We start from the raw sequence: 16,205 nt of genomic DNA, 5'->3' as shown, positions 1-16,205 counted from the left end.
AGAGTTAAAGCGCATTCTTAAACCCATCTCAGCCTCAGCCTCAGCCTCAGCCTCAGCCTCAGCTACGTCTGCAGCCGCCTGGGACCTCACTGAAGACAACGCCTGTAGGGTGGATCATCTGTCAACTTTGTTCCAGTGGCAGGGAAAGTTTTACACGACTTGTTGGCACACCTGAGAGCTGTGCTAGCTATGACTACTGCAGTTCAGTGTTCCGGATTCCTCGCCCCCTGTACTTTGCAGGAAGAATTTAAGTGCAAGTTCTTTAGGGCTCCTTTTGCGTCATGTTTTCTCATCGATGACTTTACAGACAGCATGCCGAGTTGTCTAACACGGAAGTGTCGCTCTCAACATTTGAAGCTCTGGGCTCTGCGTTTCATGGCTGTTCAGCCTCCAGAGGATGAGGGAAGCATCGCTATATCCTGAGATGCGAATCAGTTCGCTCGGCGTTTGGCAGAGGACGTGGCTGTGGTAGAGTTGACACTGATGGACAGTGCAGTGCACCTGAGTGCACCTGGGAGCCTCCTGCCACGCCTAGTAGGGGCAGAGGCAAGTGCCCCTACTCAGCCCGTTGAAGATTTGGTCTTGTGTGACTGGGACCTTCTTCCCCCGGTCGTCCCGATTCGGCCCATTCCTGTAGGTGGGAGACTAAGGATCTTCTGGCGAAAATGGACTTTTCTAGGGGATCCTTTTGTTACCAACATACTTTGGACCGGTTACAAGCTCCCCATTATCGTGTCACCGCCTCTGACAACGATGCTCCAGTCATGTGAATACTCTCCAGCCTAAAATGTGCTCTTAGCTGACAGCATTCAGACTCTTTTAGACAAGAATGCTCTACAGGCAGTGCTAGACCCCCAGAAGTCCACGAGGTTCTACTCACCCATCTTGCTCGTGCCCAAGAAAGATTCTTGGAAAATGAGAATGATCCACAACATGGCGACATTCAACAAACTGTACCTTCAGGACCCACCACACTTCCGCATGGTCTCCTTGGGACAACTTTGTGCCAAGCTCGGCCCCAGATCTTGGCTAGCCAGTTTAGACCTGCAGGATGCGTATCTACATGTTCCAATTCAGTGGATGCAGAAGTAGTTCCTGCGCTTTGTTTTCAACAACTGCCATTACCAATGGAAGGTACACCCGTTCGGCATTTCCACGGCCCCGTGTCTGTTCACCCGCATCACAACGCCCATCACCCGGTTTCTCCATCTCCGGAATGTGGATTTCAACCCATACATAGACGACTGTCTCCTCAATCATTTCGATCCTCAGTGGCTACGCAAACAGCTAGCATTTGCTGCCTGTCTCCTCGAACACCAGCGGTGGATTGTCAACATCGAGAAATCCCATCTGGAACCATCCCAGGAGTTGACATTCATCCAAGGTCTGTTCATGACACATTCCAACCTTTTCAGACTCCCACCGGCTTGATGGGAAAAGATAGCTGCTTTCGCCAGTTGCGGACTTTCTCAGCCTCTGACCCTCAAGGAGCGGCAGTCCATGTTAGGCCTTCTCACATCTGCTCAGGACCTGACGCTAAGAGGTCGTCTGATGCTCCGACCGTTGCAATGCTTTCTCCTCCCTCACATTCAATCTGACAACCTACGTGTCAGGTTCTCTCTACCGCACCATCTTCACCCATATCTTCGCTGGTGGCCTGAGAGTTGAACGTTTGTGTTGGCGTCTCCATGACAGACTTAAATCACGACCAAGAACTTCTTGTCGACGTTTCTTTTCAAGGTTGGGCCGCTCACCTCAACGGTCAGGCGGTCTCTGGGCTTTGGTCCGATGCTGAACATGGGTGGCATATGAACAGTCTGGAATTTCAAGCACTGATTCTCGCTGTTCAGCATTGGATGTCTCTGTTGTGGAATATGTGCCTTCTCATAGCATCCGATAACTCCACGGTTGTATGGGTGACTCCTCTGAGCTTCTTCTTTGTCCAGTGCAGGCATTGAAACTGTACATCTCCAGGCCAGAATCGAGAAGACAGACCCGTAAAAGACTATCCATCCTGTTTTCTTCATTGATGAAAGGAGAGGTGTCTGGAAAATACCATGTCGCTATGGCGACTATTTCGGCAGTGTACGATGCAAGACACTTACCACATCCGTCAGCCATCAACCCGCATGACATTCAGGCCTTAGCGTCCACCAAAGCTCTTCACAGAAACTGCTCTGTACCGATGGTCATGGTGGGATATTTTTGGCGGTCCTCCACTGTGTGTTACCCGGTTCTCCATGTGTCAGCTACTTTCCTTGGTCTTGGTTTTCTTTAGACACATTTGGTTTCCTCTGGGTTGGTCCTTTGAAGCCCGACACCACCATCCTGTCTGTCCAATTCATACGCATAAGCCCTATGATAATGTAAGTTAAAAATTTATTAAAATCTACATATTTTAGATATGAAATACTTACCATATGGAGATAACGCCCACCCAACGTTGGATGTGTTTCCTCCCCACTCTGGACTTCTTCGGACATATTTGTTTTCAGTAACAGTGAAGTTTTGGATTGTTCGTGCTCACGTGGATAGGGAGATCACGTCACTTAAGTTCCTATACAATCGTTGATACATGAGGTAACCATTCGGTAGAATGGTGTATCAACGACTGTATGATCTTTTTTTAGCGATGCTTGAGGTAATATGCATAAGCCCTATGGTAAGGTAAGTATTTAAATATCTAAAATATTTATATTTTAGTAATTTTTATTTGTATTGTCCTGTGCAAGTAGTAAAACTGCAGCCTTACAACAAACTTGGTTACAATTTGCTTTGTGTTTTCTCAGATCTAAGGATTCTGGGTCATCTCCAGACGTTGACTCCCTGTCTGACTCCGAGATCGAACCAACCTGGCTCCGGGCAAGGGCAAGGTCAAATATAGACTTTTCAGGGGTGTCATCAGTCCGAGGTAAGATCTCCACAGAATTCATTGTATTGATTTTGACAAGCACTTCCATGTGGAACACATTTTGGCCCTTAATCATACTGCTACTTCTCGTTAAGTTGTACAAGTCTGTTGGGGCCCCATCCCACAAACTGGAGTTGCTGCTTTGACCATTATATGTATGTAGCATGGGGTAGTATGTGAAATCGTCAGTGCCCGGAGCTGGCTTTTTAGCATGGACTCTAGGTTTCAGTTCTATGCTTCTTGTTGAAAATTGCTTATTTTACAACTGACATATCTTTACAAAATACTTAACTTCTTTCATATCTTCATCCATATATTTGGAATCAGTTAAAATTGACATTGCTTATATTTTTCACTTCATCAATTTCTTCGATATTCTGTTGTAACTGCACAGATCTTTCTTCCATGTCACACAAGAAAAACCATTGTTTAAAATTCCATATTAATTCATTCCAGAAGTCAATTCGGCCCCACAAACTCCTCAGCGTCGTCATCGCAGGAGCTGTTCTGCTGATCTCAGCAGTTCTAGGAGTAAGCCTCGACAAGACAGTAGGTACGAATCCAGTCGTATATCAGCCAGCAGTTCGCCGGGGCGGTCATCATATACTGGTACTCCCTACAGAAGCAGAGGTAAGCACAGTGAACCTGATCAGTCTGTAAAACATCTCCTAGTTACATCTAGGATTTCAAACTACCATAGTAAATATAATTCCTGACCGGTTCCAACTCAGTACTCACATGTTGACACTCTGCCCTACTCAGGATGTCCCTCACATGTGTATAGGGGAAACAGATTTGTAGTTGGCAAATGATATTGTACATTATGTATGATGAGAATGGTTGGTGAATAGATCCAAAAGGTTGTATGTTTAAGGGGATTTATTACACTCTAATGAGCATAGTTATAAGAATGTAAATGTTTATGAAGGAGAATAGAAGATGGATCAAAGTGGCCCAAATTTCTGTTTTTCTGTTGAGATGAGGAATGGTTGAATGAATGCGTACTTGGACAGGATGTTATCTGGTCCTTTGTTAAGACTTTATTAGGATTCCTTTAAAAACCCTGATGTTTTGATCTGTCTAAATAAAGTGTTGCTGTCATTACTGAACTTTGCATTGTGTTTATGAAAACATCATTCTGTATGTTAGTGTGATGTTCTTTGGCATGCCCTCCTCCCTCAGTTTCTGACATGCAGCAACATTTAACAGATGATGTCTTGCAGCACAGCTATCACAGCTGTGTACCAGTTACAAGCTGACCTGCTTGTACCTGGCTGGATCTCACAACACCTCATAGCTCTGGTATTGATGTTTAATTATCCATTCTTGGATGCTTGTAACAGTCATCTAAATGAAGAAGTTGACCTCCTTCAAATTCATCTGAATGCTGACTTGATTGTTGGCCTTTGTGTGTGATACTGTCGTGAGGGCTTTGTCTTCAGTACATGGGATGGTCATGCAGTCTTGTGGTTATGTGAATTATAAGGGACAAACAGATTCTTGGAGGTAGCTGTGTATAGTGGGACATCATCTCATGAGGCCATGGGTTGTGTATACATAGTAAGTGTATACAACCATATTAGTTGAAGACATTTACTCAACTTGTTTTGAAAATGTTCGTTTCTTAATGAGTTACCTCCCCTACACTGATTTATTTCTGATGTCAGATTTGGTCATCAGTAGAAACTCACCTGCACTCAGTATTAAAAATTATGTTTTAAAATCTCTACAGTCAGATTGTTTGCTCTTTGTACATTCATTTGGAAGTGTTACAAGTACAGAAAATGCAAGGAATGAAAAGGACAAAGGGTAATTCCCATTCACATGAGTGCAAAATATCTTTGTGTCTAAGAGGTTTGTTCATGTCTTACATTGAACAGATACTGTGGGACACAACATGTATCATGTCTGAGTGTTGTGGTAACATGTGGACAGGGGAACATGACCAGTTCAGCCTGGGACTGACTCAAGTATGCGGGTTAAGAACAGAGTATATGGTTGTTCAGTGAGAAGGGGTGTGATAGGTTGAAATGCAGTTGGATGCACTTCCACAGTTGTACATTTCTTGTTTCATGATTTCTAATAATTCATTGTAAAATGTAAACATGTTTAGGATTTGTTGGTGCAATTTTAATGTTTTCTTTGGTAGATCTATAATACGTGCATGTATGAGACTGTGATGAATGCATGTGTCAGGCTGTAGTAAGTGCATGTTTATGGTTGTAATAAGTGCATTTGTCATACTATAAAATGTGCATGTGTCAGACTGTAGTACATGCATGTGTCGGATTATGTTTCGTGCATGTGTCAGACTGTAGTACATGCATGTGTCAGATTATGTTTAGTGCATGTGTCAGACTGTAGTGCATGCATGTGTCAGATTATGTTTAGTGCATGTGTCAGGCTGTAGTAAGTGCATATGTCAGTCAGTGATCCCTTTGTGTTCCTGCTCACCAGATGGCGCTCTCTCTTATCATCCATCCTTCTCGAAGTCTGCCAATACCCTTCTTAACTCACTCTGTACCCCACCCCGTGCACTCTGCCCTCAGACATGTCTTCCTACTCACCTCGTTGTCTCACCTGTAGACTGCACACCTGTGTCACTTTCACCTGACCCAGATAGAGACTTGGACACCGACAACTTTAATCCAGGTAGATGTTGGCAGCTGTGGTATGAACTTGATTGCTTTTGTCGTTCAGATTGTAAAAAGCCTTGAATTTTAGCCTTCCATTTCAATGTAAACTTTGTACCTATATTTTTATATTTGAAAATTCATTATTCAAGTAAATGTATTATTCCAAAATTGCAAACTATTATTTTTGAGTTACTTAATTGTTGGTGTGAGTAAAGTCGAGACATCTGTATTTATATCATTAAGTCACCATGGTTGCACAAAGAAAAAGTATTACCTGTTTATCTTGTTGTATGTGCCAAATGTAATCTTGGTGGTTGCTGAATGGGCTTGGTGATTGAGATTTACTTTGACCTGACACAGAGTTTGGTAGAAGCAATCACGTTCTACCACTGAAACATCTAGAATTGTTCTGTCATTCTCTTTCTTCTTGTTTTAATGTTCACTACCAAGTTGTCTTTGGAATAATTTGTTGATATTTCTTATTTACCATGATTCAATGATGTGTTTAAGTGTGATTATAGAAATATCAGTACAAATTCAACTGACAGCAGTGACATTGCATAAGTCTGATGTGTACGGATTGTGCCTGTATGCAGCATCCATGTCGTCCCTGACCCCAGACACTCAGGTGCTGTGTAAGAGGCTGGAGGAGAAGATCGAGAACCTCACTAAGATGGGAGGCAACCTGCAGCGTGAAAACAGAGGTAAGTAACACAGATACAGGCAGTATCAGACCAGAGGTAGTCCATGTTGTGTTAGAGACAGTCTGCAACTTGAGACATTGGTGAATTCAGTGGAAACGGGCATGCATGCACGCATGCAAGCATGCACACACTACCTTGCCCTTTCTGAAGCTGACATGGAGACCATATTAAAGCAAGTGATAGTCCTTTGAAAATTCCTGGATCTGCCTGAGATTACTATCATAAAAATAGTAACAACATGAAACATGTAAGAGCTGAGATCTGTCTTCCTTCAGTTACTAATTATTAGTCACAAGTGTCTGTTTGTGTCTCATGTGTCATAGGTTCTGTTGCACATCTCAGTTTGCTAGAGCAGCTGTAACACATTCCACAAACATGTGGTTGTAGATATGTCCTCTTCTCCTGTTTCAGAAATGGCCAACTTGATGACGATGCATGGAAGGAAGATAGATTCAGTACGGGAACATGAACGCAAACTCCGGAAGAGTCCCAGATAGTGTTGTAGTGTTCCTGATCCGTCCAATGCTAAACATATCTGTGATATCCCTCTACTGTGAAGCTGAGAAACACTGTTTACCACACCTTTATCTTGGTTTTATTTATTTTGACTACATATTGGTCCTTCTTGTATCAGGAGTAGTTCCTCTCTAGCATGATAACTACCAAATGCAAAACTGTCCAAAGCAAGTTAGGAGGCTCCAGTCATACAGGGAATATGGGTTGCATTGTTGTGGTTCAAACATGCAGAAGTCCTATTCTCTTACCTCTACCTGCCTGCACACACTTCCTTTGACTAACCCACAAGTAGAGATGCATCAAAGCATTTTGTATATATGTTGTTATAAATAAAACCACAGAAGCTTGTACCCCATGAATGTACCAGACAATAGTGTCTGTGTAAGTAGCTGTGAAGTGTGATAAGTCTGCCAGAATTCAGGTGAATGAAAGGATCAAGTATCACCGCTCTATCATGCCAGTATTTACAAGGAAGGACAGGATCACTCCTCTCAGACAATCAGTTCTGCATGGATCAAGTACTTCATGATACCTACCACTGTGAATGTATGACTTCTTGCATCAGAAGATACTGAATGCCATATTTATATTTCTTATTGATGTTCGTCCCAACATATGTATTTTGTTATGGGTGGGTCGGTGGATATTTATGTCATTGATACACTGAGGGATAAATATTGGTACAGAAGCGCACGAATTAGCGATATATAATGTAAATAAGTGTGCATGAACTGGTCAAGTAGGACCAGAGGTAGTCCTTGTTGTGTTGGAGACAACAGTATTCTGTACAGAAACTTTCATGTGTTTTGATGTTCTTATTCTGTATGGTTTATAATATATTGTATTTGTATTTAATTTATCGTCTTTGTACAATGCCAGCATTAAAGCATACTCTGAAATGAGTCACATGGGTTCTTCTGTTCAGCAGTTTACTCAATCATACATCGTTGTACAATTTGTCTTATGGCCTTTATACAAACAAACCCTTCTTCTTCTATTATTTGTCCAAATAAGACTTGAACTTGGTAAGGACACACGGGAACCACTGATGAGGATTGTCCCAGACAGGAAATATATACATCACCTGTGGTTACTGTGGGCGTACTGAGGATGGACCACTGTGATTGCCACTCATCACCATTGTTTTGTCTGGTGCAGATTTGAGCACTTCCAGGTCCTTGTGTCATGTTACACCAAGCTCGTCTGGTCAATATTCAAGCATTCACTGGTCGCCTTCACATAGGTGGATACACTTGAGTTACTTTGTAATGACCAGGGCTCACTTGCACAGAGCAATCTTAGTTACAATCAATCTTAGGCCCCTACAGTCAAATTTACAATCACTGTACGATTGCTATAACCCACTTGCACAAACACGATCTTAAGACAGCATGGATTTAAGATCGCAATTTCAACTAAGATCGAACTCTTGAACGTTGGAGGTAGAAATTTCTTAAACCCGACTCCTGTCTACAGTTGTCTTCAAGTGCGCATAGCATGCAGTGCAAATAAAACGTGGAACTGGTTACTGCACGCAAATGACATCCCTTCCTTAATCGCACCTTGCAGATTTTTCATGAAAACAAAACAAAACAACCCCCCCCCCCCCCACACACACACACCCCAACCCACAAATCTTTGAAGGAAATGATAACGTTGAAGAGTGGAAGGTAACGTATAATCACTTGTACCTCAGGGGTTATTCTCTAATTTTTCTACATTCTAATTTTTTATGAACTAAACATGTGATACTGCAACCACAGAAATATGTTTTATGCAAGTAATGAAATACAAACAAATACGTAAACAAATTGGGTCTTGAGTTATTGACCTAATAATCATGAAATTAAAAGATAGCACATAAATAAAATTTCCTTATATAACACCTAAATGTACCATGATTTGTCAGTGGCTGTCAGTTGAACATAGTTTGGCATCTCGTAGGTGTTATTTGGAGTAAAGTCCCAAATATATCTCACAAGCATTAGATTTGTAAAGATATGAGGGTGTGACATGACTGTGGGAATGTTGTGGAAAATTCATGACAGGGAAATATGAAAACGTTATTATTTCGTGTGTGTTGTATGTGTTGTTGAATGCTCATCCACTGTATATTAATTACTTTATGCTATTTTCTTGATAATTATTTTTTCGTTTTGTTTAAAAAACGTTTTATGCAAATTTCATATACCCCAGCAAGTGTATTTTTCCCGTTTGAAGAATACTTGAATTATATTTAAAATGCATAGATTACAACTCTTGTCTCTCGTCAGATTCAATTTTACAACTAGAAAAAACATAATTCTGCACGTTATCCAGCTGTAGATTATTTCAATGATAAACTAAGACAAAATCATTAACCGAAAAGAAACACGTGGGGATCTGTTCTGTCACAGCAGAACATGCATTGTATTTGGGCAGGGAAGATTTTACGGCAACGGCATAACATGCAAAGAGAAACCACTCCCATCTTGCGTAAAAACTAAGATTAGCTGCCCTTGAGTTATTGAAAAGGTCATGGCCACTGCTAATCGCATGCAGACACCTTTCTTTACTATCCTTTCCTTGTTTATGAAAAAGGTATGGTGTTCATACTTTTTCCAACACTGAATCGGGTGAGAAATGTACTTTATGATATCGACTCGATAATGATGTTGTTCACTACCTCAAATAACGATATTTCAAACGTTAAATCGATGTTGTATTCTCCATGTTGTTGAAGTGTCGAGGCGAAGCATACAGTTTTATGCAATATAAAAGCAATCCCCAAACGCAAAGCTAATTATTTGCGTGAAACTGACAACTTCAACGCTGTTTTGCTACTGACTACAATGATCTTAGCTCCTTACAGTTGGTTCCGACCAATCCTAAGTTTTGACTGTAACTTACAATGATCTTAGCCTACAATCGCTTTGTGCAAGCAGGGATACTCTATAACACTCTCTATATAGGCTCCCTGGTGCAAGTGAATGACGATTGTAGCCGAAGCCTAAGATCGCGATCTTAAGGATTTACAATAATTGTAGCACAAAGATCGTTTTGTGCAAGTGGGCCCAGGAGTCACCTCAATGTACGAGGAAAACACAACATAACTATTGATCAGAGTGACTCATGCTTAAACCTGGACCATCCGATCCTGGCCATCTAAGGGATGCAACCCAGCTGCGCCTCAGTCATACTACCCACCACATAAGACAAACTCTTGGTCAGCTCTTCAGAAATGGTTGTTGTTAGCAACTTGTTGCAGATTCATCTTTATTTTTATTATTTGACCTATTCTTGATATGAATTACATAAAATGTTTTGAATCCATTTCCAATACATGCAATCTAAATTCACTTCCCAACTGGTCAAGCAGACTTTTGACCTGTCAGTACAAGTGACATTAAGCTAATATGTTCTAAGTGCTGATGATGGACTATAGGTGCTGGATAGTTAAGGAGTTTGAGGAGGTTTCTAAACACAGTAATTAAGTTTTACTATGAATACCATCCACCATTAACCAGAAACAGTGATCGTCACTGCAGTAGCCTGCACATTACCTTATCAGTACGCTGTGGACCCACACATTGACAAATTAGGAACAGACGACCCCTAACACCAGGATAATGGATCTGTTTACCCCTGTCTATTGGATTACTGTCCAGACTGTTCACAAATGGAGATGTTGCACTATTTTCAAGTTAATTATTGTAAATAAGATGAATTGTTGTCTTCATGGTGTCGAGGAATGGTGGCGTTGTCATGCGGCTATTTCTCCCGTGTCCTGGACTTTCTTCTTTCACATCGTCTCCTGCCATCCTCGGTCACGTAGGGTGTACGTCCGTTACCTGTCTACAGTATACCGGAAATATGCCTTGTTATCACCAGTCTGTTCTTAAGAGAATTGTGAGACACCTGATTTGTTTCCAGTCCTCAGACATTTTCGCAATAAAGCTTCGTGTTTGGTCGTAATTCCAACTGTTATTCCAGTGTCAATCTTATGGAGGACATAAGTGCTTTCTGGAGTGTACAATCACGCCACGGTGTGTAATATTACAGCTTATAAACCTTCCCCTCACTACAAGCTGACACGCTATCACTGGCCGCATTAAACCAGCACTGGCCATTCTGCTGATGCAGTCTATAAAGAGTCCGACTAACCAGAGGGTCGTGGGACATACTCTGGAACACAATGAGACGTAACACTGGTAGGTATTTTCTGCCACCCTCCATTATCCAGCGTGGAATGGTATCGTCATTCCTTGAGATGGTCTTACGAACGGCGCTTACGAACAAACAGACGAGGGAACTAATCCGACCGGAACTCAAGAGAACTGAACGTTGAAGATCACAACACACAAAGCCCACTATGAGTGGTTGGAGTAGAGCGGAAGTCTCCCGACTGCTGCTGCTGGTGGTCCTTGTTTCATGACCTAGAACGACGTGGGGAGGGGTTAGTACTGGTCACCAAACCGTGGTAGCAACGCTATGAAATAGTTGGTCCGACTTGGTTGACGGTGAGTCGTCGTATACTGCTTTACCTAAGGAAGGATGCATATTATTGGTCTGCCTTGTCCAGACTCGATTATTTACAGGTCATTGTAATACAGTTAGAATATGGAACAATCCAATCGACATAAATATTGTCATCATTTCATTATACACTTTCGATACTATTGATAAGTGAGTGAGTGAGTTTAGTTTTACGCCACACTCGGCAATATTCTATATGGCGACGGTCTGTAAATAATCTCGTCAGGACCCGACGATCCAGTGATCAACAACATCAGCATCGATCTGCGCAATTGGGAACCGATGATATGTGTCAACCAAGTCAGCGAGCCTGACCACCCGATCACGTTAGTCGCCTCTTATGACAAGCATAGTCGCCTTTTATGGCAAGCATGGGTTGCAGAAGGCCTATTCTACCCCGGGACCTTCACGAGTCTACTATTGATAAACAACCAGCTCAACCAATCATGTTGTAATGCCCTATCGCTGTATTCTGGGATCGCTTACCATAATGTTACAAAAGAGCTGAACTTGTCCCCAGTTGGGAAATCCTTAACGCTTGCAATCTGACTGTGCGCCATTGACACTGTATTCCTAAAGCCGACCTCGGCCTCACGGGAACACCGTCTCCAGTCAAATGTGATGACTGGTTGAAAAGGTTTTGAATAATGCACGTGTACCGTCATCCCTACCCTGTGTTTGACGGAGACGTCTTTGATGGTGGAGATGTTGCTGCTCTTGATGCTCCACGTATACTCTAAAACATGAATGTCGTATTTTTGGATCCATTGTCTTGTGTGCATCTGCATTTTAACTCACAGTAAAGTATCCGATCAATCCATTTGATTTCTTCCCGCGCAACTGAAGCGTGTATTAGGTTATGAACAGAACGTTTGTTGGTTTTCAGCTCAACAACAGTACTTGTTCATTCGTCTCTTAAGTCTAAGCTAATTACAAAGTTTTGGAGTAAAGATCCCCGAGCGATCGGAACCAATTTTGGATCTTACCCTGCACAGACTGATCTTATGTGTCTGTATACTTTCTTGTAGGTATTAAGATAGACATACCGCTGGCATCTCTTTGGAAACTGACTCAGGCAGTAGGATTACGGTAGTTGCAGAGATGGCATCACTCGTAGAAGAACGGGACGAAGGCTATAACACTGGAAAAGAATCGACATTAGATTCCATTTCAACTGGACACTCTGGGCGCAAGAAAGCCGCGCGTCACCAACATTGATTCTTGATTTTAAAACCGATTCGTGCTTTATCCGTAACTTCTGTCCCCGGCTTGTGAGGCATGTGAGGGAATGTCGTCCTTATGATGCTTCTTGTTCAGCACGAGGGCCTCCCGATCACCGTGTTTCATTTGAAGCCGTTTTGTCACAGACGTATTATTACGGTATTTATTTCATCTTGTCTGTTACGACGACGTGAATTTTGCATTATCGTCCGTATCATGATATCTTAGAAGCAATGACATGTGTAAACCAACCGTTCCTGTACATTTTCTATTGCCTGAGAGAAAGGACGTGCGTCGCCATTTGTACTCATGAACCTTAGCTGATGTTCCATGTTGTACATTGTTTCAACGTGTGTTTTGGGGTTCTGATTATCATGAGTATATAAATTAAATAACATTGGAATGACATAGTAAACCTTCATCGATTCACTGACTGCTAGAATCATGTTGAATTCATGACAGGAAGCAAAATTATTTTCCATAGAGGTCGTCCTTGGGGTGCATATAAGCATTTTCTGCTGCCGGAAAATGTCACGTGACAGTTGTATCAATGTTTTGATAAAATATTGTACAATAAACCAAAAGTATTTTTGTTCATTATACGGCCCCTCACCACGTTGGGTCACCCCTCTGCCGCGCATGCACAGGCAACCAGGTAAGCATCCAAGCCCGTATCATTATTTCTTCTGCTGTCACCATACAGGCAATTTAGTGGCAAGACGTGTGTGCTGGAAAATATTTTGAGAGTTTACTCTTGCATGAATAGAAGATGTCTGAGTCTTCCTCTACTGTATGTATGGTTTATTCGTTCGTTTAATAGGGAACCAAACGTTTTATTAAACCTGACAGTTGAGTTGTATTGTCTGTGACAATTGTATTTTGCGCTGGCTTTCCCATGGGTTACGCACGTGCTGCTTTCCCATGGCAGGAAGTCAGCGTCCCGCGTGTTCAAGTATATAGAGGAAACTAAACGACCATCCGTGTAATACCATTTTTACTAAATGAGTTAATGATTTCGTATCAAACGAGTGAAAGCGAGTTTGATACTAAATCTTTAACGAGTTTAATAAAAATGATATTTCACAGAAGCGAGTTTAGTATTCTGTTTATTAGTCGCCAGCATAAATTGACAGAAACTGCCGAAATTCCCTACAGTGTGATCACTCTCAGCTTTCCGTGAATCAAGCAAGGGCTAGGAAAATTGCGACATCGGCATTAGCATTGTGACATGACAACTTTAACGTTTTGTACGTGCTAGATATGTGCTGCTGTGTAGGCTGTTAGCTTATGCTTGCATATTCACATTCAGGCTTTTACGGCATGTGGGCCTGCCGGGTGAGGCGTTTGCTCCTAGGCAGCCCTCACAGACGCAGCTCCACATTCTCCCTTCTTTAGTGCGGGATGTGATGGATCCTCTCCTAGTTGGTACTTGCCTTCTCTTTGATTTGCCAGAGCTTGTTCGGCATTACCAGCCAGGGCACAATTCGCTTTTCTTGGTACCGGTCGTGGGTGAGTGTGTTTTCACTTCGGTCACCCTCGGGCGGAGGCTTGGCTTCCTCGGGGGCAGTTCCGGCTGCTAAACAGGGGCGTTTGGTTCCGCCTTTTGCTCAGTCGGACGTCCCCCTGCGACAGGCATACCGGACCTATGAGGAGGTCTATCAGAATACCATGCAGCAGGTGCGGGTGGTGGTCCATGTGGCTTACCTCTCCTCATTACTGAGGTCAGCCCTGGAGGCGGATGAGAACTCTGGGGACGTCTCCCCAAATGTAGTTCTTTTACGTCAGTTGTCCGGAGTGCAGGCCCACCTGACGCGTTACTCGTTGAGGTCAGCAGCATCTACGGTGATGTGTGCAGTTACCGGGATGCGCAAGCTGTGGCTGTTGATGTCTCGTTACTCGGCAGCAACACAGCAGACCTTGCTGGCCCTTCCATTTAGGCTGGGAGCGACGTTGTTCCCGGGGGCTCACCAGGTCACCCGGGAAGCTGCAGCGGCCACAAAGTCTTTTAAAGACTCGAAGGCCTTGCTGGAGCAACTGCAGGTTTCACGCTCCCTCACTCCTGCGCTCACGTAGCGAGTTTTTCCCCTGGACGCAGCCTACGTCTGAGTCTGCGGGTTGGCTTCGGACGCTTGGCAGGAGTAGAAGGACGAGTTGCACCTCCAAAGGCAAGGGGAAAGAGCAGACCTCTTTGTCTCACTCAGGCAATGCCAAATCTTTGGGTGCTGTCCACCATTCGTGTTGGTCCCAAGGGTGTTCACCAAACTCATGTTAGTGCCTGCTACACTAGCCAGATTGCAAGGAAGGTGTTGTCACCCTTACCTGGATGACCGGTTGCTCAGTCAGCCAGGACTTGGTCTTTCTCGGTGCGAGGTTCACAATCACACCAGGGTCTAGTGTCTTTGTCATCCTTCCTCTCACAGCTGCAAGCACCCGCACGAACTTGGCTTCGTCTCTAGGGTCACATGGCGGCGACAGTCTCTGTGGTATGGTGGGCGCGGTTGAGGATGCGCCCCATATAGCATGCTTTGGCAAGTCTGTGGGCTCACTCAGAGGATCTGGAGAAGTGTCTCACACTTCCCGGGTTGTTATCTCCTCACCTTCAGTGGTGGACCGATGTCAGGAATCTCTTCAAGGGGGTCCCTTTTGAGCTCCTGATGCCAGCTCTTAGAGTTCAAACCGATGGATCCCTCATGGGCTCATGGGAGGGGGTAGGGGTGTGGGGGCATTCTGGGCGGTCTGTCAGTGTCCGGACGCTGGTTCATAGCCGAAGCCAGTCTTAGAACTGAGAGCTGTACAGTTGGTTTTCAAGTGCTTTCTGGATCATGTCAGGGGCCAGGTGGTTCGTCTTCAGTTGGACAACTGTACGGTTATGACTTACATCCTAAAGCAAGGCAGTGCGGTGCTCCTATGGGAGACATGGGATATCCTCCTCTGGTGCGATCAGTGCGACCCTCAGGTGATTTTGGTTTGTCTCCCGGGGCTGGAGAATGTGTGAGTAGACGCTCTCTCTCACCTGGCTCCGCACAGGTGAATGTTTTATTGGTGGATATTCAGGAGTTATCTCCATGTTATATGGATCGTTCCAGGTGAATCTGTTTGCGACCAGCAGGACGAATCAGATACCCGTGTTCTGCTCTCGAATATCGGACCAGAGGGCGTTGTAGTCCGACGCCTTCCTGTTGGATTGGATGAGACAGGTTCTGTGGGCATTTCCACCACTTCCCCTGATTCCCCGGGTCCATTCCCTGCTGTCTACCCAGCCAGCTCATGATTTCCGGTAATTCTCAGGTTTCTGGCTCAGCCGCCTGCTCTATTGCCTTTGCAACCAATCCAATCCAATCCAAGGATTCAGTATGTGGCTAGACCTCTATCAGGGCTAGCCTCGAGACACGCGAAATTCTTGCGGCAGACACAATTCTGGCTTCGAGGTGGAATTCAATAAACGTTCAGAATGAGGATAGGTAGTCCCGCTATGCACGCTGGTGTTCTGGTTTCTGCGGATTTAGTCCAAGTATTAGAGTTTTTGCAAGCTCGCTTGGAAGAAGGTTTGGCGGCTTCGACCATTCGCGGCTACTCCACCGCTATTTCCACTTTTCACACTCCTATCGATGGTGCTGTTCTTGGGCAGCACCCTCTTGTGCAGCGCTTTTTAGCTGGCGTGGATCGGGTTGGACCTGCTGTCAGGCGTACCAGCCCTCTTGG

General features: G+C 43.8%; 1 protein-coding gene across 1 annotated transcript in view; it reads left to right on the top strand.

Moving 5' to 3' along the window:
- LOC137274693 (coiled-coil domain-containing protein 158-like) overlaps nt 1-7,660 on the top strand; it is a 40,504-nt gene extending 32,844 nt beyond the window's left edge. The window contains exons 21-25 of the mRNA XM_067808036.1: nt 2,790-2,911; nt 3,368-3,541; nt 5,369-5,563; nt 6,144-6,251; nt 6,663-7,660. Coding sequence (XP_067664137.1) covers nt 2,790-2,911; nt 3,368-3,541; nt 5,369-5,563; nt 6,144-6,251; nt 6,663-6,748 — 685 coding nt within the window. The 3' untranslated portion in view covers nt 6,749-7,660. The remainder of the gene's footprint in view (nt 1-2,789; nt 2,912-3,367; nt 3,542-5,368; nt 5,564-6,143; nt 6,252-6,662) is intronic.
- Nucleotides 7,661-16,205: the final 8,545 nt, after the last annotated feature.

Source organism: Haliotis asinina, chromosome 2, assembly GCF_037392515.1.
Source record: "Haliotis asinina isolate JCU_RB_2024 chromosome 2, JCU_Hal_asi_v2, whole genome shotgun sequence".
Taxonomy (NCBI): Eukaryota; Metazoa; Mollusca; class Gastropoda; order Lepetellida; family Haliotidae; genus Haliotis; species Haliotis asinina.
The sequence above is the reverse complement of the archived record's forward strand: the minus strand, read 5'-3'. Positions and strand labels throughout refer to the sequence as shown.